At 48.7% G+C, this 24,980-nt stretch overlaps 2 protein-coding genes across 3 annotated transcripts; one reads left to right on the top strand and one right to left on the bottom strand.

The window, feature by feature from the left end:
• The first annotated feature begins 223 nt into the window (after positions 1-223).
• On the top strand, positions 224-8,532 carry mcmbp (minichromosome maintenance complex binding protein). The gene is made up of 16 exons (XM_056610210.1): positions 224-422; positions 653-744; positions 917-1,057; positions 1,198-1,239; positions 1,348-1,438; positions 1,800-1,934; positions 2,688-2,833; positions 3,191-3,288; positions 3,925-4,100; positions 4,211-4,334; positions 4,512-4,635; positions 5,280-5,445; positions 5,801-5,934; positions 6,812-6,976; positions 7,497-7,585; positions 8,077-8,532. Exons 1-16 carry the CDS (start codon positions 365-367, stop codon positions 8,201-8,203), a joined length of 1,908 nt encoding a protein of 635 aa, XP_056466185.1. The 5' UTR covers positions 224-364; the 3' UTR covers positions 8,204-8,532.
• inpp5f (inositol polyphosphate-5-phosphatase F) lies at positions 8,458-24,936 on the bottom strand. 2 transcript variants are annotated; one of them, XM_056610204.1, is made up of 20 exons: positions 24,310-24,936; positions 22,402-22,482; positions 21,942-22,078; positions 21,032-21,160; positions 20,676-20,861; positions 20,464-20,520; positions 19,679-19,877; positions 18,866-19,045; positions 18,398-18,465; positions 17,992-18,116; positions 17,802-17,879; positions 17,530-17,650; positions 16,817-16,945; positions 15,450-15,567; positions 14,563-14,761; positions 13,986-14,057; positions 13,817-13,890; positions 13,099-13,227; positions 12,762-12,849; positions 8,458-12,413 (listed from the first exon to the last, which is right to left on the bottom strand). In XM_056610204.1, the coding sequence occupies exons 1-20, from the start codon at positions 24,404-24,406 to the stop codon at positions 11,228-11,230; spliced, it is 3,453 nt and encodes a 1,150-aa protein (XP_056466179.1). In that variant the 5' UTR covers positions 24,407-24,936; the 3' UTR covers positions 8,458-11,227. The 2 variants fall into 2 exon arrangements, with proteins under 2 accessions (XP_056466179.1, XP_056466180.1); XM_056610205.1 differs by having other exon boundaries at positions 20,676-20,843.
• Positions 24,937-24,980: the final 44 nt, after the last annotated feature.

Raw genomic sequence — 24,980 nt, 5'->3', positions numbered from 1 at the left:
ATTGTGCGCAACTACAGCATCTTTGTAAAGAACATATCTTAATCTTAGATCGGAACATACTGCTTTGAAACAGTAATCCCTTAACTTGAATATTGAATGAATTGAATCACTATATTTGAGTTGGTAAGTAGTTGGTCAGAGTACAAACTTTATACTCAGTGGTGTCAGGCTGACCAGTTAACAAAAACAAGCGAACTGTTCTCTGTGACTAGTGACGCAAATTTCCCGCCATCAGAGCAGCACTTCTGGTGTCTGGTCAGCGTGTGCGGGGACTGTAGAAAGTAGACACAACACAAAACAAGTATAATAACTATTTTAGGCTTTGTTCGTTTTACTTGTCAATCGAAGGGTCCATTGTCGAAACATGCCTTCTACAAACGATTGGATTAACAACCCTCTGGGTGTGGTGGAGGAGATGTTTGGTAAGATTCAAGTTGAGACGCTCCCCCATGACAGCTACAACACAGCGCTAACACCGCTACATTGCTTTTCGACTTCCCCCAAACTCAATCATTATACACACACCGATACATTCATATAAATGTCAGTTTAAGGAAATCAAGGTTGTGGGGCAACTTTTTGCTTCATGTAAATCAATCGTCGACTTGTTTGCTTGTTTACATGAGATGCATCGCCTTTTGTATTCCGTCAGGTGCGTCCCAGAACAGTTCTGATTCCGGATGGGAAGCGAAAGTAACCGAGTTCTTCCGACAGCGACTGATGGAAAAGGACGCTCATACATGGGTAATCAATTAGACTTCTTGATGTTTTTCAAACGATGCCTGCAGTATCGGGGAAAAAGGGAAAACACTTTTTTGAAAAATAAAGTATTTATATTCAAATAAAACTAAGAATGTAACATTCTAAAGGCTGTGGCCATTCTTAGTTTGGTGGGTTGTTTTTTTTGTTCAAATAGGTCCCATCCTTGAACGACGTCCCTCTGCATTACCTGAAGCCCAACAGTCTCGTGAAGTTCCGCTGTTTAATTCAAGACATGTTCGATCCCGAGTTCTACATGGGAGCGTACGACACGGTGGACCCTTCCACCAAGGCCAAAGTAAATGCTTCCTTTATCCAAACCGCTTTTTTGTAAATGCTCTTTTGCGACTGCGTAAGTGCTCAATTAATACACAAATCTGCCTCTGCTCTTCTCGATATGATATGTTATGTATTCATTGTTTCTGCTCTACTCCACAGGTCTTGAGGTGTGGAAAGTACAAAGACGTCACTGAATGCGGGGTGAGTCTGACTCTGTAGGCATGTCAGTCGCGATATCAACGCCTCCCTCGATTAAATGGCTGCATTGATACGCACATCTTTAACATACTCTTGTCTTCCTTGTCCCAGGTGGATCTGGATTCTGCCAATATGGTGACTTCTGAGAGACAGACCTTCTACTGTGTTCCCATACCTGGAGAAAGTCCCTGGGTGAAGGAAATATCCTCTTGTGTAGTGGACTGTTTGTGTTTGTGTGAGTGCAGACTGGGTTTGCAAACAAATGTTAGAAATGTATGGTCTTTGCGCAGGCGAAAGCAAACGCATCCCCAAACCAACTGGAGTTAGGGTTTAATTAATTTATACGTAAAAATATGACATTATTTACGCTGGTCTGACCGACTTTTGACTTGTCTTTCTGGACGTGAGAAGTGCTGGTGGGGAAAGATGGATTATAATTTAAACCCTGATAAGGGAAAAGCACTTCAGTTCTCAACAAAGCTAGTGTTTTAAGTAGTCTTCATCATGTAGTGTTCTGTATTCTGGACCGGGTGTTGTAGCCGGACCCTTGACTCCGACCCACAGCTACGCCAGTACCTGTCAGGCCCGGGTGGTTCCCTCCACCTCCTACATCCCCAGCAGACAGAAGCGCAGCTACGAAGACGATGACGAAGACGACATGGACACCCAGCCTCAGGCGCAGGGCCACGCACACAACGGTACGATGGGGAGAGATGGAGACGCTTTAGTAGAAAACTCACTCACTCACTCACTCACTCACTCACTCACTCACTCACTCACTCACTCACTCACTCACTCACTCACTCACTCACTCACTCACTCACTCACTCACTCACTCACTCACTCACTCACTCACTCACTCACTCACTCACTCACTCACTCACTCACTCACTCACTCACTCACCCACCCACCCACCCACCCACCCACCCACCCACCCACCCACCCACCCACCCACCCACCCACCCACTCACTCACTCACTCACTCACTCACTCACTCACTCACTCACTCACTCACTCACTCACTCACTCACTCACTCACTCACTCACTCACTCACTCACTCACTCACTCACTCACTCACTCACTCACTCACTCACTCACTCACTCACTCACTCACTCACTCACTCACTCACTCACTCACTCACTCACTCACTCACTCACCCACCCACTCACTCACTCACTCACTCACTCACTCACTCACTCACTCACTCACTCAGACTCACTCAGACTCACTCACTCACTCACTAAGACTCACTCACTCACTAAGACTCACTCACTCACTCACTCACACTGCTCTTTGTCCTGTGTCTGAATGTACAAAGCACCCTTCTTTCTCTTATATATTGGAACATCCTTTAAGTATGCGTCGCTGGCAGGAACGCGGCTGTAGCGATGATTCTGGTATTTGTTATCTTGTTTTTAGTACAAACTATTCACCCCCTCCTTTCTTAGGGACCCCAGCGACCGCCGAGTCGCAGGGCAACGGTGACAGTAAACGCCAGGAGACGGAAGCCCCCTCCGGGCAGAAAGCATCGAGCCCCCCTCTGGACCTCAACTTCCCCCTGCCTGGGGAGAAGGGCCCCGCCTGCCTGGTCAAGGTACGCCTCCTGGGGTCCCTTATGCGGTCTCTTTGACCCTGAAGGCGGGGAATGGCTTTCTGTATGGTTTCACTTTAAACTTTATTCGCACAGGATTATACAACAATGGGCTTTACCTTGTGAATGACTATTTATTTATTCATTGTCTTCCCAGAAAAAATGCTAAATCGGGATGCATATCATCGATAGACATATTAAATTACCTTTGCCGGGTTAGAAGCTTTTGGCCATATCGCCGGACCTCACTGTGAAGGTGTGCTAGCAGCACAGCTATGTAAGACAACGTTGACGCTGTCTGTGCCCCATGTTGGTGAATGAGTAACGAGTGAGTACTGAGGTTCTCACCACGTCCTCCAGGTGTACGCGGACTGGGACAGCTTCAAGCTCAACGACACCATGGAGGTGTACGGGATCCTCTCAGTTAGCCCCGCGCTGAGCGCACTGAGCGACCAGAGGTGAGCGCTTGTTGCTTTTCTTCCATCTTCTTTTACCATAATTGCATCCCAGTTTCTGGATCCATGGATCCAATGCATTTGAACGATGACCACGTTAGATGATCTGCTCAAAGCATCTTAGTCATAATGCATAACATTTCTTCTAACTTGCTGCTCAAAATAACGATGACGTATCTCCAGTCAATGCTGATCGATGGGGATTTCAATAATGTTATCAATAAAATCCCATCCTATAATAGGCTAGCCAGGCCGATCCTTGCTAGAGACACTCCCAAGCCCCTCCCACTCACTCCCCAAGCCCCTCCCACTCACACCCCCCAGCGAAGCCCCCTAAAGTGGAAAGAACACCGTTATTGAGGGTTTTGAATTCCTACTTCCTAGTGTTTTGAGTGCCTTGAGTACACATTGGGACCTCCATGATCGGTTGTGCACATTTTTAACCTCACCTCTCCCTCCTCCCCTCACCTCTCCTCTCCCTCCTCTCCTCCTCACCTCTCCCTCCTCTCCTCACCTCTCCCTCCTCCCCTCACCTCTCCCTCCTCCCCTCACCTCTCCCTCCTCTCCTCACCTCCCTCCTCCCCTCACCTCTCCCTCCTCTCCTCCCCTCTCCCCTCCTCCCCTCTCCCTCCTCCCCAGTGACACGTCCTCCTCGCTGATCCTGGACCCCGCCGAGTGCATGGAGACGGCGGAGGAGCTACGGGTCCACAGCCCCCCCGCCTCCCTGGTCCCCCGCCTCCACCTCATCCACACCCAGCGCCTGACTCACAACAACCCTCTGCTGCCCCCTGCTGCCCTGGAGGACAGCGCTGCATGTAATACGCTACATGACACCGTCGTTCGGCAGCCTGCACAGAGCTGACCCTCGCACCAGGTCCTCGCCTCCCCAGCGGGAGGGACGTTACTAACGGTTAATCCCCCGCAGCGCTGGCGTCCACGCTGGGCCAGATGGTGTCGGTCCGAGCGGAGCTGCTGGCCTACTTCACTCAGCTTCTCCTCGGGGACGTGCTGGCAGCGGAGTACCTCCTGCTGCACCTCATCTCCAACGTGTACGTGTCCCCAACACACACACCCCCACACTAAAAAGGAGTCAGGGCTCCGGTTGGCCCCGCCCCACCAGCCCTGACTCGGCCCTCGGAGAGCCCTGTGTGAGCCTGAGGCCGGCCAGGGGGCCCAGGTGCATCAGGGGGCCTCCGGTCATCGTGTCCTCTCTGTTCCCCCCGTAGGTACGCCCGTCGGGACGTCATCCCGCTGGGCAAGTTCACGCTGAACCTGAGCGGCTGTCCCGCGGCGGCCGGCCCCGCCTACACGGAGCAGCTGTACCGCGCCCTGCAGCAGCTCGTCCCCAGCGTGAGTCAGACGCCGCCGCCGCCGCCGCGGTTCACCCCCAGATGACGTGGCTCGATGGAGCGCCAGAAATGTTGTTCCCTGACGCCATCTGTTCCTATACGGCCCTGTTTTTCGAATGTTTGATTCGTTATTGCAGCTAAGACACCGGTTTTTTTATGGCGTGGTAAAAGTGTATACAGGATCATTCCGTGACCTTTTCATGACCCTGGGCTAGGGCTGCTTGATTATGGAAAAAATCATAATCTCGATTATTTGGGTCAATATTGAAATCACGATCATTCAAACGATTACTTTTGAGTTTGAAAACATGATAACTTGACTTTGTAACAGAGAAAAAATACACAAAATGTTCAAAAACAAAATGTTAAAATCTAAAATAATGTACAGATATGTATCAAGCTGTTTCACTTTCTATAAAACATTTAATGAAGAAAAAAACCACACTAAAATCGCGATCAAAATTCAATGAAGCCCAGCCCTACCTGTGTGTTTTAGGGTACAGAATGGACCAGGTCCCCACGGGGCTGGGGGCGGGAGGGTCTTTGAGGAGGATGGGGCAGCGTTGGTAGACAGTGGGGGTCTCGTTTGGCTCGTCTTCATCCTCCGCTCATCAACGTGTCGTCTCTGCCTTCCTCCGCCCCCAGGCGTACCGCCTCAGCATGACTCTGCAGAACATGAACCAGCTGCGGCTGGTTCCCCGGAAGGACTACGTGGCCAACCGGCTGCTGAGCGGAGCGCTGCAGCTGGCCGCCAACACCTCCCTGTACCTGGACGAGACCCAGCTGGAGCAGGGCCAGCTCGACCCCGCAGGTGAGGGGGACCCCCGTGAGGGGGGGGGGGGGGGGCAGGACGGACACCCCACGTCAGGGCTAGGGGGCGGTTTATTCTGCCGGGTTAAACGTGTGTCTGGGTGTATCAGTACTGATGCACCCGGTTCTGATGAATGACCTCATTCTATTTATTGGTTGGTTTTGCTCATTTTAAAGTAGAATTCTTGCGTGTAAAAAGGGATAAATGTTGAATCACAAATCAAATACTTTGCAAAGAAAGTGGATTACAGATTCTCTGTGCAGATTTGTGTCATTTTTATAACTTTTGAACATCCAAGCCCTGTTCAGTGCCCTGTGTGCTGGCGTGGTTCTAAATGTCGGCTGTGGATCTGCAGGCGTGCGTAACATCACCGCCCTGGGGAACGTCATCTCGTGGCAGAAGGTGGACTATGACTTCAACTACCACCAGATGGAATTCCCCTCCAACATCAACGTGCTGATCGCTTCGGAGGGCCGGTCGCTGCTGCCGGTGAGGGGGGGAGGGAGAGGGAGGGAGGGAGGGGAGGGGGGGGGGGAGAGAGGGGGAGGCAGACAGGGAGAGAGGGAGGGAGGGAGAGAGAGAACTGGAGGGGGTCAACAGCACAAACACTGCCAGCTCAACTTCTGTGGTAAGGGGTTAGGTTTCCGAAGCGGATCGGAGACCAGGCTGACCCCCCCCCCCCCCCCCCCCCCCCCCCCCCCCCCCCCCCCCCCCCCCAGCACCAAGGGAGGGGGGAGGGGAGGGGAGGGGTGGTCCCGCGGGGCCACGAAGAGGTAGAGGAATGCGGCGTAGGCTATTCCTGTACGTTGCTCTACACTGTTGCCATGGCTGCAGCCGGAGAGCCAGCAGAACGACAGTGTGTGTGTCGGCTGGAGCTTCTGGTGGCGGTGGGTTACCAACGGCGACCTCGCTCCTAAAGGCAGCCCCACAGCTGCTGGCGAGCCAGGCTCATCTCGCATGTCTCCCCCCCCCCCCCCCCCCCGCGCTTTGTGGCGTGCGCGTCGCGTGAACGGCAGAAGTGCCACTGAGCCGAACGGCCTGCGTACGGTTGCCATGCGATAGGGGGACATAAACATTGAAGAGCTGACATTACTTGGTGTTCTCCATGGTGGATACAATGTATGAATCAGCATTTACACACCATGACAGGGGCAAGCGTGTGTGTGTGTGTGTGTGTGGGCTGTGGGATTATTATTTCTAATGAGACGGGTTTAATGTATTTGTGGGGAGGATGTCACACGATTAACAATTCTGCCTCCATCCCGTACACACGGGGATCACAGTAGTGTCGTGTGTGTATACCTCGCATGCACCGGCGACATTGTTTTGATCCTCTCCTCCCTCTGTCCGTCTGTCTGTCCCACAGTCGGACTGCCACGTTCACCTGCAGCCTCGGGTCACGCCCCCCAACATGGAGGCGTACCTGGGCTCCGCCCGCACGGCCCAGTCGTCCTCCCAGCTCAACAAGTTCCGTCTCTACCTGACGATGGCCCGCACCCTGGACTACAGCATCTCGGAGGAGGTCACCAAGGTGAGGGCTCGGCGTCTCCTAAGATTCTGAATAGACGCACAACTAACTTAGGTTTGCCTTTGTGCGTTCCCAGTATTGCAATCAGTTGATAGACATTTTTTTTAAATATACAGAAACGAAACAATCTTATTCATACACTTTACTCTGCCTTGTCACAGCAGACTAGATTAGGTCCGGACATTAACATTTACTGGATCGAGATGATTTTTAATTGCTTTGATTCGCGAATCCAATCGTGAACCACCATGTGAGTCACACCTTGGAGGTTAACTGTAAGCAATTTCATTTTTCTGGTAGCGGGGAGACTATAGCTTCGACTGACTGAATGAAAGCATTTCATTTATTAATCTAGTTGCAAACTAGCTTTTTTTTTTTACAATGCCCTGCAGGATAGATAAGTTAAATCTATCGTTTGCATATACTGATGACATGATGTATGTGTTTGTGAAAGTGCTGCATCAAGAGTTACCCAAGAGATAATACCGCTGCTGACCCAGTCTGACCATCCCCTACTCCACAGGCCGTTGAGGATGACTTTGTGGACATGAGGAAGGACGACCCACAGAGCATCTCTGCCGACGACCTCCACAGCCTGCTGGGTGTAGCCAGGTAGGCCAAGTCCCCGCTCAGGCCTCGCGCTCGCCCTTAATGGGTTCGTCATCCCATTTGTTAAAAGGGCAAAGTGCTAATAAAGGAGGAGGAAATGGACTGGAAACAGCCCGGCTCAGCCCTCTCAACAGTTAAAGTGCAGGCCAATAGGTGGGAGAGTGACTGGGCATTATAATGAACGAGTTATTGATTATAACGAAGTATGAGGACCACCGGTTGGTGAGGAGATAATTTACACTTAAAATCTCTTGGTTTACATTCGGTCAAGAGTAGATGCGTGCTTAAGGATTTGACGTGGACATTAGTTACAAAGCAACACAAAAAGTAGTTAATGTTGATCCGCCTTTAAGATTGGAACACGATTACAATTCTAACATTCCCTTTTGAAATGGAAACAAGTAGTTTGTTTGGTAGCTCTCCTTAGAAATAGTTTTTCACATCATAAGTTGTGGAGGCAGGCTGGGATGACCGAGGTGTGTTCTCGTGTGCAGGTTGTTGTGTCTCAGCCTGGGCCAGAGCGCTCTGTCCACAGACGCCTGGAGCAGGGCCAAGCACATCGAGACCCTGCGCAAGAGCCGGAGCGAGCCGCAAGGATGCCTCAACGGCAACGAGCCCTGATGGGAGCATCGGACGCCGACTGATGGTGACGAGTTGTTTTGATTAAAAGGTTCCAGAAATGTTTTGTAATAAAGTCGTTTTTCATGTTTCACGTATTTTTGTCATCTTTGATTTTATTAGGAAGTATAATATAAGTTCACGGTTTAACGCAAGTTCCTATCTTAACACAAGTCATGTCCGTCAGAAAAAAAAAAGTCTTGCGTCATATACAAAGACGTTATGTTTCGGAAGTATAAATCTTTTTTTAAACAATCAAACAATCCCTTTGAGTGATATCGTTTCCTCCTGAATGAACAATAAACCTCACAACAATCCATACACTCAGTCACTCTTCAACTTTTATTCCCAGGGAATGTAATCCTGGTCAAAAGTCTACAGTGCACATTGTTCAATTAGCACACCCCAGAGAAGACAAGAATAAATAGGGTATTTTAATTTACAATAAAATCTGAACACACCATGGAGTAAACAGGACACATGGGTCAGTTGTTATATAGAAGTGAACTACAGCCATGGACAGAAGATAACGGATGGTGCAAATGCAGTGCAATTATATGCTTGGACCTCCAATCATGTTGACACAACTGTCATGGTACTTTAATGGAGGGGCAGGAATTAATACCGTAGACAAATGAAAATGTGGTTTCAAAAAGCACTTGGTGTGTGAGAGGGTTACAAAAAGAAGGGGGAGACTTCACCTGGGGAAACATTACTAAACCAGCTATTGCATAATAACTCAAATTAAGACGCCCATGATTCTGGCCTATTTGGATTGACTATTTTCCCTCTTTAATTCAATACAGCAGAGACCTTGAATTTTGCAGAACTTAAAATGACCCTCACTCTTCTCTTGCATGGCCAGTATGTTCACTCCTCTTGCAGTACAGCGGTCACCCTGAAGCCTCTGTCTTTAAGCTGTGGCGGCACTAAGCAATATCGGCCCGTTTCAGTAACAGACTGGTCGGTAATGCCGCGGAGCACCTAAGCAGCATATGCTACAAAATGAAAATAAATCCACATAAAAATAATAAGCTAACCCAGGAGTTAAATACAGAAAAAAGGCTAAATACAGTTGAGCAAACCACAAAAAGGTGCATCCATTGCCCATCAATCTTAGGATCTTACAACGCAGGGAAGTAGCCAACACCAGATAAGTGAACCGCAGTCATTACAGTAAGAGAACAGTAGTCGTCTTAATGCAATGACTAATATATATATATATATTCCTACCGACTAGATTAACAGCAGACTAACATATATACCTTGGGAGACATGAACGCACTCAACAGCAGCAGATGTGCTAACACAGAAAACCCAAACATCCTTTACATTAGATACATACATACAAATGTTACCGACGGTATTTCAGTTATCTCAAAGTTGCTCTGCTCGTTAAAAGCAATCCCATACAGAATATAGAACTCTTGTGCCAGTAAATAACATCCCAAAATAAAGCTCAAGAACACACACACACGCTTACCCTGAACATGGTCTCATACTGTATACAGTACACTAGATGTAACATGGAACAAAACTGACGTTAAAAAGGTAGATTTGCCATAAATACCTGATATATATGTACAATCCCACTTCAATTTACTATTAAGGCAAGAATGCTTAAGATGCTTTCGATTCAGGGAGTGCATAAAGCATTGAACAGTGTCTACTGTTTGGGCAGGGTTAAATTGCATATATACCTAATGCTACTTCTCAGTGCCTCTCATGCAAAGTAAACAAACAATGTCCGCCCCAAGGAGATTAATTCAAAAACGCACCTTCCAAAAAGTTAACTGGTACAAGCATTAGCATCATAAAACTCCAGCGGTTGATTTGACTTGAAATCAACTTACGCAGACCTCAAACTAAGTTTCCTGCGACCAATATAAAAGCCAATGCTTGTATGGATAAACCACTGATGGGAAAGTTCTACTTGGGAAACAGCTATACATACAATAGTCACTATACGTGTCAAACCAGTATTGACGTATACTTCTGGTGTGGTTATTGATTTCTATAGTTGCTAGGCTACACTCGACAACACTGATATTACATGGGCCTAAAGTATGCCACCTTGTCAGTTGGACGGCAACACGACGGGTAATATTTAACACCTAGCCGACCTTTGGGGAAACCAATAAAAGAAAAATCTCAAAATAGATTTGGTCATTGTCTACCACCAGTGTTAAGAACTGCAGCTATAAACAGGGTCTGTATGACAAATACAGACGCGATCGCTGACCGGCACAAAAGATGCATGGGAAATGTGGAGTTGGTCCTGCGTTTACATGCGTTAAAGATTTATTTACCTTTGTCTCACATGCAGCCGTAGGACTTTAGTTGGATATTTCCCGAAGACCGATATGTTTACATGCACACCAATACTGCATCCTTATGGCTCCTGTTGGATTGTAAGCCGTACATAAGCATAGTAAACCACATTATCTTTTCTGGCATGAACACTCAAATTCAGTCTTATCATTTGGTCTGCTCTCCATCATTGTGTATTCCTGTTGAACACTCATAAAACGTTTATCAATTCAATATATAGATTTATCCGCTATCCATCTGGGTTATAAACATACATATATATCCACCTTTCTTAACATAGTACAAAACTATTGCCTTGTATTCTCTTTAAAAGTCTATCACATTTCCTCTGAATCTTTCTGTATAAATATCAGTTATTTGGTAAGAAATACATTTAAATGTACAATACATACAAGGAAGCTATGAACGGAATATTACGCGGAAGATTAATGGAATGATTTCCAGTGAGCTCAAAGAAGCAGTAATAGCATGATATAGTGTGCATGTAAACATAACGGCGCCAGAGTAACGTGATGCATCTCCTGTGCGAGAGTCGACAGCAAACGTCCGACGGACGGAACTAAAAGGGCCGATATTTAAAAGCGAGGTTCCTGACGAAGATGAGGCCCTTTGTGCAAGCTTAGGCTACTGCTACCATAAGTCTGTGTACACGTCACTACTACCACTACAAAATCCTGCTGAGATCTGGGTCCAGCGCTAGATCTGGATGATGCGTGTCTGGCACTGCGTAAACATGGCCCTGAGCTCGCTCTCCAGGGCCTCGTTGACCACGTCGGGCTCCGGGCTCTTCTGCACCTTGGCCACGGCGAAGTTGATCCCCTGGGTGAGGCCGGCCTGCGTGAGGCTGGCCACCTGGACCATGGAGCTCTTGATCTTGGCGAAGGGGGACACCACCCGGCTGCCGTTGCCGTCGTTGGGCGAGGGCCCCAGGCCGCCCTCCACCTGGGACGAGAGGCTCCGCTGGGACCCCCCCGAGGCGGCCGAGCTGGGCTTGTGGACGGTCAGCAGGCCGGGGGCGGAGGTAGTGGTGTGGACATCCAGCTGGGACGGCCGGGGGAGCTGGAGCTCGGGGGGGGGCGGCGGCTCCGCGTCCGCCCGCCCGTCGGCGGCGGGGTCGGCGGGGCCGGGGGGCGGCGGGGGGCCGGCGGGGTCATCGGGAGGAGGAGGGGCGGCGGCGTCCTTGACCTCGCCGAACACCTCCACGGGCTTGGTCTGGGCGTCCTGGGCGAACTGGTGGCAGTAGGCGTCGACGGGCGTCCCGAAGTCGATGAGGATGGCCTCCTCCGCCACCGAGGCGGAGCCCGGCGAGTCGTCGTCGGCGGCGACCGGCGCGGCCGGCGGGGCGGGGCTGACCGGCTTCCCGCCGCCGCCGCCCGTGACCCGGACGGCGGCGGCGGCGGCGGCCACGTTGAGCTCCACCGACTGGGAGCGGATGCCAAGGCGCGGGTTGGACACCACGATGCCGCAGCTGGGCAGCACGTAGTCCACGTTCTCCAGGGAGCCGGCGCACACGCGCTCCGGGTCCGAGGTGTACGAGTCCGAGTCCGAGGAGATCTCCGAGTCGGGGTCCGCCCCCCCGGGGTCCTTCGGCCCGGCGGCGGCGGCGTCCGACGTCTCCAGGCTGCTGTCCGACTTCCACAGGTTGACGTGCATGGTGGGCGTCAGGTAGTTGGCCTTGACGTCGGGCTTGGAGAAGGTGCTCAGCCGGCCCAGGGGCTTGAAGGGGCCCATGTTGGTCCGGGTCTGCTTCACCTTCTGGTTGAGCGACGAGAACTTGTTGAGGAGGAAGCTCTTGCCCTGGGCGAGCCCCGAGGCCCCCTGCGCCGGCTCCCCGCCGCGGTTCTGGATCCCCATGATGTCCTCGTGAGGTTTACTCTGCCGTCTGAAACAAGACGCGCACACACACACACGCTTTTATTTGGATCCAAATTTACAAAGAAGGAGAAAAAGATCCGAACATTTTGGGATTTTTTTTTTGATAATCTAACAAGACCCACATGAGAACACACACACACACACACACACACACACACACACACACACACACACACACACACACACACACACACACACACACACACACACACACACACACACACACACACACACACACACACACACACACACACACACACACACTTGCCCCTGTCATGGTGTGTAAATGCTGATTCATACATTGTATCCACCATGGAGAACACCAAGTCCCTGACACTAGCCGGCTGACCCCTACCTCTCCAGCCTCTTCTCCACCACCAGCAGGTCCAGACCCAGGGCTTCTTTGGTAATGCGCAGCATCTCAGCTATGCATTGGAGTGTGTCTGAAAGGTATTGAGAAGGCAGGTCAACCAGACATGCATGCCGCCATTTCTGTCATTTGGTCTCCGTCTTTGTGTCATTGTCTTATTGTGTCTTATTGTTTCATTTAGACATTTAAACACTAAACAGCTGCTAGAGAGTGCCAAACTGTATTTCGTTGTGTAAAACAATGACAATTCAACTCCTTGAATCCTTGAATGTAACTCGCGGTTGGATTTGTGAATGGGAGTTCGGTCCTTGTGAAAGCTCACCTTTGCCGTCGTCCTCCGGGTTGCGCGTGGCTGCCCGTAACGTGTGGAAGTAGCCGCTGGTCTCCTCGTTCCTGTAGTGCAGACGCATGCAGCAGTACTTGGGCTTCCCGAACAGCGTGGGCTCTGGACCTGGAACACAAACAAACAACTACTTGTTGTATTCGTCACGCACTGCCTCACTCGTGCACAACACAAAAAAGGTATTTATAGAAAGGTCAGACCCAGTAACTTGATTGGACAAGGGGCATTCCATGAGGGCCGATGTAGAGTACAACAGCATTGGGGCTTTTAGCTATGCATATATCCCCCCACTGTACAGGGTTTGCTAATAACCGTTCATAACATTAACGATCAAAAGCTGTTGACTCATCAATTCACACAAGCCACTAATGTGACAGTGTACAGACGATTATTTAATTTGCTGCACAATAAAAGATAAATGAAACATAAATGTTTGTGATACAAAGTATCTGACCTGCGGTGTGTGTATACCTCGACAAAGTAGCAAGTTAGTGTGCAGGAAAATGTTTATGAATGACTGAATCCACAAATCATAATCGGTTGTCGCTTATTACTGTTCACGACTAAATGGTGCTTGTTAAACTGTTCCCTCATGCGTGATATTTCTTAGAGCTAATATGACATTTCTCGGGATGGTTCATTGACAAATTCTGGTGACATTTTAACTCTCCAGTGTAATTCGAGTGCAATACATTACCAATCTCAATCTTCTCCATTCCCTCTAAATGAAGGCGCTGGTACTGGTTGACTTTGTCGGCCTCTTCATCATAGCTGATCAGGAGGAAGACATGACGCGTCAACTTCATAAAACGGTGCTTGTAAATCAAACAAGTAACAAAGACAAAAATGTAAACGTATTTACTTACTAAGCTATGTAGTAGGCATTGTTGGACAGTAGAAGCAGGACATCAACATCTTTGTTGGTGGCATCTATAATGCTATGGATCAAAAAAAAAAAGTAGTCAGTGTTAAGGTTCAGGGAGTGGAACAGTTCCGTTGTATTTCGTAGTACTCGTAATACCACCGTCCGGTTGTAAAGAACGCATGAATAATTAATGAAGAGGGCTTTGAGCCTCGACGGGCGGTGCCAACGCCTCCTAGACTGGGTACCCCCCTGGGTACCCCCCGGCCATTCTGCCAGCGATTTGAGTTCGCCCTGCGGAAGGGTCTGGAGAAGAGCAATACATTTCTTTCTGCTTCCGATTAGTTTTTGCGGGAGCCAATCACCAAGCTGGCTCCCCCCCCTGGCGCGCCATTGGCTGGTTTAACACAATGACGACAGGGAAGCGACGGCAGGCAGCCAATCGCGTACAGAGTCAGTTGAACTCGGCCCGTTGATCACGCCTCTTGTGCTGAAGGAAAGGACAGCAGCCTCCCCAGACCAACGTGCAATCTACGACTGATCCTGGTCTGGCAACAGCCAGGCCAAACGGCTCCACCAACCTCATGTCACAGTTGATGAGAGCCCAGCCCCCGTGGAACTTCTCGTCGTCGGGCAGCAGCAGCTGCATGTAGGTCTGCAGCAGCAGGCTGACCTGCTCCTGCGCTCCCCTCTGGCTCTCCTGCTCCTTCTCCTCGTGCTCCTTCTCCTTGCTGAAGATGGAGTACAGGTCCTCTGTGACCGGCAGGCCCATCATCAGATCTGCAGAGAGAGAGAGAGAGAGACAGAGAGAGACAGAGACAGAGAGAGACAGAGAGAGACAGAGAGAGAGAGAGAGAGAGACAGAGAGAGACAGAGACAGAGAGAGACAGAGAGAGAGAGAGAGAGACAGAGAGAGAGAGACAGAGAGACAGAGAGAGAGCGAGAGACCGAGAGAAAGAGAGAGAGAGAGAGAGAGAGAGAGAGAGACAGAGACAGAGAGAGACAGAGAGAGACAGAGAGAGAGAGAGAGAGAGACAGAGAGAGACAGAGACAGAGAGAGACAGAGAGAGAGAGAGAGAGAGACAGAGAGAGAGAGACAGAGAGACAGAGAGAGAGCGAGAGACCGAGAGAAAGAGAGAGAGAGAGAGAGAGAGAGAGACAGAGAGAGAGCGAGAGACCGAGAGAAAGAGAGAGAGACAGACAGAGAGAGAGACAGAGAGACAGAGACCGAGACAGAGAGAGACACAGACAGAGAGAGCGAGACAGAGAGAGAGAGCGAGAGACCGAGAGAAAGAGAGAGAGAGCGAGAGACAGAGAGAGAGCGAGAGACCGAGAGAAAGAGAGAGAGACAGAGACAGAGACGGAGTGGGACAGAGACAGAGAAATGTGAAAAGTGCAGTGCTGTCTTTGGCTGCTCTGTTTTTGCCGGACATGTTTTTTTGGGCAGGAACAACCGGTCCCTCCTTACCGATAACGGCTTGTCTGTACGCGTCCCGGAAGCGGTTGAGATAGTAGCGGTTGGCCGAGTTCACGCCGTCCTTCATCACGCCTGCCAGCCTGCGCTCGCCGGTCCTGGTGAAGTCCCCCTGCAATCATTCGCACGCGCCGTTACCTTCGGACCCCGAGCATGGGTCAGGTAGGTAGAACCACTGCGCTTTAATGATCCAACAGGCCACCTAGATCTACTGACACTGGTCAGCTGGCTGCCTGGGGTCAGGTCTAGGCAGGATGCAATGGCTTTGAGCCATTATGCTGTCCACTGTTGGAACCAACTACCGACAGGATGAAATCTGCTCCAACTGTAACTTCTTTTTAAAATAAACTCTGTCTTTGGACTTTGACATGACGTCACATTTGAAAGCTTACGCTTTCGTCCAAAACAACTTTTCAACCACGAAGATGCAACCCCCGAACGTGCCAGAATCATGGGAGTACATACAATTCTCACTTTCATTCAATAATTTTTTTACACATTAAGCATTTGATCTTGTATTTTTCATGTATGTTGACTAAAGTGCTCTGTCGTCCTGCTGACGTTTGACGTATCAGTATTTTCGGTTCCCCTTCCCAGTTCCTATTCTAATGCATATTTGCAATTTAGTATATGGTACACGTCAACCTCCCAAGATGGCACAATTTGGGTTAGCTAACTCGGGTTATTGGGCAAAATCACATGATTGAGATCTCAAACTCTGGATTTTGTATATAGTTGCAATGTCAACATATATTGTAACATTCTTTCATCACTCGATCACCATAGAAATTCTAGTTCTAATTTTATATAATCTTATTTATTACTTTTCTAACAATATACTACTTAATCAACCACAGTTGAGTTAATTTCGGACTGAAAAATCCACCTTCACACGAAACCTAAATGGTACCTGCGCAACCTGGCAGAAAACCAACAAACAGTGATTGCTTGCGACTCTCGTTTTTTATTCTGGCAGGGTTGACACATTGTCAGCTTATTTTGGTCCCAGTGAGCCTGGTCACACAGGAAGACCAAGGTGCACATGGTAGGGCTGGGCGATTAATCCAATTTTGAACTCGATTCCAGCTCGATGCATATCTATACATACATTTAGATTTGAACATGTATTTTTTTTAAGGCGAAATTTCAAAGTTCTCAGTTACAAAGTGATCTTTTGGGAGGGACGTGCAGGATAAATACATTTTGGTTTTCAAAACTCAAAAATAATATTTTTGAACAATCGTGATCTCAACATTAACCAAAATAATCACGACTACGATTCTCTCCTTGATCGAGCAGCCCTAGCACGCGGTGCACCTTGACTCTCTGTACAGGAAGGCCAAGGGGCCCCGGGGGGGTACCTTGAGGGCCGCCGTCCCGGCGTACTGCCGGCTGATGGTGTCTCCGTTGTTGGCCCACATGACCTGGTAGATCCTGTAGCACTTGGGGGGGAGCGGCTGCTCGGGAGGCATCACCCCTAGCTTCTTCAGCTGCAGGAGGACGTCACCATGGTGATTAACACAGCGCATGGCGCTCGGCACCGCCTGCCGCCACGCAGCCCTGCATACGGCTTCGTATAGACACATCCATTCTGCCTCACCGTCTTCCGTGTGTTAATCTTCATTTGAACGCTGACATGCCCACTCCTCTAAGAAGACCAATTTAGGCAGAAATATGGACGTGTGTTTCGTCGGGTTGAAGTCCCCCGTTCTTTTTGAAAGATTCTTGTGACAGGAGATGATATGAGCTGAAGACTATACGACTAATAGAAATGTGATTGACGCAGGTGGCCCTGCCTCATTTAACACCACGTCTGTTACGACATCAAAATGAGGAAGGCTTCAAGTCGTGAGCCAGACAGCAGTGTCTCTAGAGATATACATCTTTAAAAACGTCCGCGTCCAAAATAGACTTGAGACCTCAACAAAGCGAGCAAAAAAAAACCCACATCCTCCCTACATTCGCACTCTGTGCGCTGTGCTCAGAATTAACATATGGTTCCATTTATTCTTTGGCATCGTGCCGCAAACATGAGCCGATGTTGGAGTCCGGTCGGCTTCGGGACGGATCTCACCTGCTGCTCCATCACGGCCCGGGCGATGGCAGCCTGCACCACGTTGGTCCGGTCCAGACAGTCCATACAGTTGACCCGGAAGATCCCGTCCTGCTGGCAAATCACGCCCGCCTGGTCCACCCTGGGGGCCAGTACACCGGGTCACTCTAGGGTACACCCACTGGGAGACGCTAATCCAATCCATAACTGAACTGGGGTAACACTCGATGATCTCATTTCTGATTTCAGAGCTGCAGCCCGACGCCCCAGAAGGAACCGGGCGCGCTACTCACCAGCCCCATCTCATGTCCGTCATGATGTCAGAGATTGCATCCGTCAGTACTTGCACGTTCTCAAACTTCATACCACGGCTGGGGAAGAGAGAGAATGAAAGGGTTAAGTGAGTTAACACCTATAGCAATGATTTATTGTTATTGTTGATTGAACATTCCACCGGTTCCCCGGAGGAGTAGTTTCTCCTACCAGTGCTCGTGGAAGTCGAAGGAGACGTATGTGAGGTTTGGGTTGTTGTAAAGGAGGACTTGTTTCAGATAGGAATCGCCGATTATCTTTTCGCGCCCGCCTTGGTCCACCAAATTGATGATGACCTGGACAAGAACGAGGGGAAAGTGTCATGCTGGAGTCAGCCGGTCGGTCTGAAGTGACATTCAGGCAGATGGACGTGACTCAACGCGACCTTCAGGCCCCCCTGGGAGACTTCAGAGTGAGTCACCAACTTTTGATCCACGATGAGACCTGGCGTTAACATGCTACATGGTCAACTAGAGATTCTTTGGATCGCGGTAGCGGATGCGGTCCGCTATCGATGCACTGCTGGGTACTGCTTTCATAACGACCACAAAGCAGGACATGGTGCAGTACCCCTCACCTGTTTCTGGTAAATTCTTAGCTGCTCATCAAAATGGGAAGCAAAAAAAGGAACCGTCTCCTTCTCCCCTGAAACAAGAAAGGTATGGTATAAATTAATAATCTGCTGTTTATTTTAACTTGTAATACATTTGAAAGAATGGGACTTCATAATAGGGATTAAACTTAATAGAGTGGCCGTACGTGGCTCAACTGTTAGAATATAGCATTAACACCACCCGGATTAAATTTGCACTTCAGGCATGGGTACGTTTGTAACCGTGCTATTGAAAGACGCCAGTGAAAACGATCCCCCAAACAGCAACCCTCTCCTAAAAACACAACACCTCGGAAATCAGAGTCTCTGTTCCTACTACAATCTAGATCCACATCAAAGAAGACAAAAGCAGCTTGTTCTACGACAGATCCCGGTGGGAGGCGGTCACATGACCCGACGCGGTGTCACGTGACCTCGGGGCGTGCTGCTGACCTTTCTCCAGGCGCGGCCGCGGGTTGTAGCGGTATCCCGCCTGGCTCCAGAAGACGGGCACCGAGCCGCGGCTCTGCACGAAGGACAGCGTGTGGCTGTGCACGTGGATCAGCTGCTCCGTCTCCACGTAGTTGGCCACATGGCCGTCCGTGTCCACGCCGCGACGCTTGTAGCGCATGCCTTTGGCGGGAAGAGGAAGAGTGGGGTTGAGGGAATCATCTTTACTTACACATCGCCGACGGAACGGATCGGGTGTCCCCTGCGCGGCGCGTAACAAAAAACACCTTGGTGAATTAATTAAACCACAAACCGGTGTGAACCTGGCCGGGGCCACACTGCTTGGGGAAAGGGAGATTTGTGCGAGGTTCTTTTGTGTTGTGTGCGTCTAGGGGCTACGAGGTGGATACAGAAACGGGACATTCAGCCGCTGTGAATGTAGAGCAAATGCTGGAGTTAAACTGAAAATGTTTTTGGTTTGCTGATTTTTTAAATAGTGGTCTAATGTCTGCTAGTGTGGCTTAGTGTATGCTACACGTGAACCTCCTAAGATGGCGCCATTTGATTGGTTCGCTATCTCGGGACATTGGGCAATATCCCGTGATTGAGATCTCAATCGTGGAGCAGACGGTCGTCTGGTCACGCTAATAATAATTGTTAATTATTGATTATAGTCTGGTTGATGAAAGTCAATACAAGCTTATTCAGGCATTTACGGTTGGATTATCTCCATCAAACAGTTACAAATCTGCTCAGACTGACGCGGCGACCTGAACAGGGCGGCGGCGGCGGCGGCGGCGGCGGCCTCGACGGTACCTGCGCGGTGGCGGCTGCGGCGAGAGATGAGGGCCACGGTGAAGCGGGGGTAGATGTCGTCCACGCAGGTGAGCTCCTGGGGGGGGGTCTCGGGGCTGCTGCGCTCCTCGTCGGGGCTCTCGCTGTAGTTCACCACCAGCTCCTCCACCTGGACGAAGCCCTGGATGACCGGCGTCACCCAGAAGTCCGCCGCGGGGTCCTGGGGTGCGCCACACCAAACACGTTTTGAAACAAGGTTTTTTAAACACACTGCTGGGTAGACCTAAGAACTGATTACGGCCCCACGTTCACGCAACGCAAAAGGGGGTTCACGGACCCCTTACGTCCTCGCGGACCCTCCTTGCGTCCACCGCCATAGGCCTGACGTGAGCCTCCCAAAAGTGTTTACCTTCCATCCAGGCGACGCAGCAGCGAGGGCTGTGATTGGTCCGCTCACTAAAACCCGACGCAGAACCGTAACGGTTCACGACTGCGTCGAAGCGTCTGCGTGGTCGTTGCGCTGCGTGAGCGTGGGCCCGTAATCAGCCCTTCACGCTAAAGACTAATTACATAACATTTATCCCCAACAACTATTACTTTTAAAAATCTATTCATATTTGTGACAGAGAGGCGGTGATCCTCTGAAAGCGCCGCAATCTGTGCTTAAGAGAACATTTTGAAATAGCACACATCCCCAAACTGTGAAGACAGCTTTTTCTCTCGGGATGCTTCGCTGCATTTGTTCCTCAGAAAGAGCAGTGAGTCATGCGTTGAGGTTTCGCTTTTTGTACGAAAAAAGACGTTACCTGGAGGTCAATCAGCTCCTGAATCATGTGTTTGTTCCAGAAGAACCGATCATCGACCTGGCACAGAATTTGAATAGAAAAAGAGAAGGTCAACCAAAACATAATTTTGTTATTTGATATGAATATAAATAACCGGATCAAAAGTGCATGTTCCATTTGTGTGCGTGTGCCTGTGAGAGTGTGCGTGCGCGTGACGTCAACAGTGAGCTCACCTGTTTCCAGAGGGGCAAGTCGGACTTGCCGGAGTCGCCCTGCCTCTGAACGGTGTTGGTGAGGTCGTAGGTCATGCTGTAGTAGAAGGAGTCTGAGTCCATGAACACCTTGTACAGCTCGTCCAGCAGACGCCGCTCCATGCGCTCCCGCTCCTTGCTCTCCTTCACCTGGAAGGCAGGGGCGTACTGGGTTGGGGTGGGAGGGTGAACAATAGCATAACAGACAGCAGGTGGGCAGGGAAAACAACAGAAAGGAAAAAAAAAAAGAAAAAATGAAAAATATAACATAATAAAACATAAAACGATGATGGAGGAAAGAATGTGAAATCTGAGACCATTGCATTGTCACTCACTACCTTTTTCTTGATGGGCACGGCCACATTGGACTTGATTTGCGTTAAGGTTTTCATGAGGAACTTGGAGTCGTCCGGAGACATGGCCAGCTTCTCTGGCCTGTCGATGCCGAAGTGATGCTTCTTGCAGAGCTGCAAACATGGACACCATTTAATTTAGGATTCGTGTTGTTGTAGATATTATCAAAAACCTGCGCTACGTCGTACACTTTCTTGAGGATCCTTGGAAAGCCATGCTCCAGTTTTGAATGAAAGCGGTCATAGATGTCGACGGATGCAAGTCACAAGCCTTCATATTGCCAAAGTGCCTTCCTACTCAAAACAACAACAGTCTACAGCTGAAACCCTGGAAGGCATTGGATCTATTCTGAGCACAGCTAAAGAACGAACCGATACTTACAGACAGCCCATCTACACAAAATACAGTGACATAAAAATCTATTACAACAACAAATTCTACGAGCCATACTGTCCTACAGGATTTCTAGCCACAAGGAATGGAGTAATTATTGGGATGGGCAAATGGGATGTACGCAGGAATGGGGCCTAGAGGAAAATCTAATAAGGATGATTAACTATCTTGGAAATTACTCACTTGAAAATATTCTGTCTCATCATCCATGAAGCTTCCCTGAAAGACTTAAATCTTAGCAATAATTCTTAATTCTTCCACGGCCTAATTTTCTACGGGTGCATGAAAAGAAAACAGCTTGTGTGCGTGTGCGTGCATTGAATGTTTTAAAATAATCTTCCACGTTTCACCTAAGTGATGATTCATACTGACTCATGCAGTGACGGCCTGCCTAAGTACAATGACGAGAGGTTGAAAGAGTACAACTCACAAGCATTAGTAAATGAGATCCAACAGAGAGCACATGATATCAGGAGAAGAGGGAAATATTAGAGTGGTCACCTCTAACTCGAGCTCCTGGGGATCCTCATCGGATAGAGGAATGACCGCGATCTTGGTGATCTTGTATACTTTGTGATTACCAGGCAACCTGCCAACCAATGCTTTCTGCCGGATTAACACCAGACCGAGAGGAAGATCTGCCAATGGGAACAGGGCGGGATGTAGAAGGGAAGAGATGCATCATGGGTCACGGCTTCTTCGCATTCGACATAGTGTGTGTGATAAAACCTGCCATTTTATCGGCCTCAAGATAATCATCTCAGTTTAGTAGGCAAACAGACAGCCAACAGGGAAGTTTCAAACAAGAAAATTATATTTGTTATCAATGTTATTCATGTTAGAACTTATTTCCTTGTGCAGCGGATAATTGTTTGCTGTAGGCATGATGCGGATAACCTTGTTAGTCTGACAAAGTAGTTGAGAATAAATAGTTTGAAACCCATTCTCATTTCTTACAAACCTGTGTGAAGTTGTATCTTTCCAATGATTCCTTCCACTAGACCCAGACACACTGGGTTCCAAGCTAAAAGTAGGTCAGTTGCTGGAATGAAAACAGGGAATAAAGTAGAAAGGTAGTTAGAAGAAGACACTGGACAATTTGACAGAACCTGAAACACTACTTCCACATGGAAGGGCCCTGTAAGCCCCTACAACGCGCTCACACACACACACACACACACACACACACACACACACACACACACACACACACACACACACACACACACACACACACACACACACACACACACACACACACACACACACACACCTTAATAAACTTGACACAATATTGGAAGACTGCCACACTTCAGGTTCAAACACATATACGTGAACATTTTCCTGTTCAGCTTGGAGAAAACACAGTGAGGTGTCTCATGACAAATGTGGGAACGTCAGATCAAGTTCGCCGTGTTCTCTCGGTCGTGGGGGAGTGCCCACTAGGGGCAACCGTTATCTTTCACAATGACAGATTCTTTATTTGACCTTATTTTAGCCATTTCACCATTTCTTGTTATATATCTGGGAATTCGTAGTTCATGTGAGGTTTGATTTTGCCCAAGAGAGCTCTTTTTCCACCTTTTTAAAAAAAAGTGAACTGTCTCTGTACAATTTTGTTTTAAAAAGTACCAAAGAAATAAATCTATCATAGTATGAAATAGAAATACAAGAATAAGGAAATAAAAAGGGCAGATGATAACATGAACCGCCAGCAAAGTGCAGAGAGCTTGGACTATAAGCAGCCTCAGCAACATACCCTTCCTGTTATATGAGCCACAGGAATCACCCTGATCTCAAAACAAAAACTACCACAATAATACCTTGGAGTCCCTTGGTGGAATACACAATATCACGGAAATTGTCTACAGTGTACTGGTGTCAACCGTCCCCAATGAGTAGTCGAAACCCTTTTCCAATTAAATAATGGAAGAGTGTGCAACCCAAACCTGTTCAGGATGGCTGCGCACACCCATATGACTTGAAGCAAAAGAGAAGATAGGATGCAAAGCCTTTCGCTATATCTACCGGTACTTCGTCTGTACATTTGGTTAACTGCTAATACATTTTATTACTTTACTTAATCCAAATTACCTTGACACTGCACCAAGACGGAAAAGAACACAGACACACCACGGACAAGTCTCCAGAAATGTGGTACATGTGGTAATTAAACTGGCAAAGTCAATATAGGATGTTTTAAGCTAAAATGCATAATTGAAATATAATTTGTGTCCGTTTCTCAACAATAAAGCAAGCGTTTATACGATCATTGGAGATGTTGTCTTAACCTTCTTTTCACTTCTCTACATGATTCTCTACGTGCAATGAATACATATTTCATCAAAAGATAAGGACCTTATGTCCTCTCAGTCTGTGAAACACGAACGTAATCGCCATCTTATGGCTTAATGACCATGTCATAGGAAGCTCTTTAATAAAAGTTACTAGTACTACGCCCATGTTTGTACAAGAATGTGCTCTGGAGAGGAGTTGGTTATAGGAAACACAACGGAAATGGAGTTTAGGTATAGGGTGTGGACGGATCGAACAACATGACATTTTGAATCGTAGAGGAAATCATGATGCATTAAAAGGCCATAATAAAAGGGGACGTTACAAAAGAGAAGTTGACGCAACGTCAACAACTCACTGTAAATACAGGTGTGAATGGGGAGAGAGAAGGAGTTTACATGACCTGCTGGTGTCAACCCACACAACCACCTTATGTTGTATGCCACTATGAACGTATTGTCGGGTCATGGATGTCTCGCCGAGAGAATACCATATTGTTTTCTTGTGGACGAAGATGAGGTACGATGACTGAAAGAGGTGATACCATATGTAGAGGCTGAAACCCAGTGCTTACCAGGTCTGACGCTCATGGTCCCATCTTGTCGGCTGCACCACAGAGCTCTATCGCCGCTCTGAAGGATGTAATGGTCTTTGGCTTGGAACAGCTCCATGACGCCCTTCACTTTAGGCAACCGTGTAGCCGGCTGTCAAGATAAATATCTTACTAATATCAATCCGTCGTCTTAGTTGCCCGAAGAGAACGGAGCGGTTTGAATCAGAAAGCTATTGGCTAACAGAGGATAGCTCAGCTCGGGTGTACAGGCTGCTGCGCTAGCTAGCCCGCTAGCAAGCTAGCAGCAGCTGTATGCCTAACAAATTCCTTAATTTGACTTTGACACATGACAGGAAAAAAGTAACGTCCCGCTTTCAATGCACGTTGCAGTCCTTCTCAAAATCATGTTACGGTCATTCAAATCCGGGACTGGTGTGAGTTCTTGGCTCTCCGTGAGCCGCGTCTTCGTTCAGGACGACACTCCAGCCGCGTCTGTTTCCTGCTCCAAACAAATACACGTGACCCTCTACCTGACTCGCCATCCACTATGACCACCCCGACACATTAAACACCTTTCATCTACATCACTAGTCTGCACCGTACCTTCCCCCGTCGTCTTAATGTTTTTATTGCAGATGGAGATAAAAACAGAGAAGTATCACATTGTGTGGGATATTTCTGAAGGTGGAAAA

This window comes from Gadus chalcogrammus, chromosome 15 (assembly GCF_026213295.1).
Source record: "Gadus chalcogrammus isolate NIFS_2021 chromosome 15, NIFS_Gcha_1.0, whole genome shotgun sequence".
NCBI classification, from domain to species: Eukaryota; Metazoa; Chordata; class Actinopteri; order Gadiformes; family Gadidae; genus Gadus; species Gadus chalcogrammus.
This window is presented reverse-complemented; position numbering and strand designations above follow the sequence as displayed.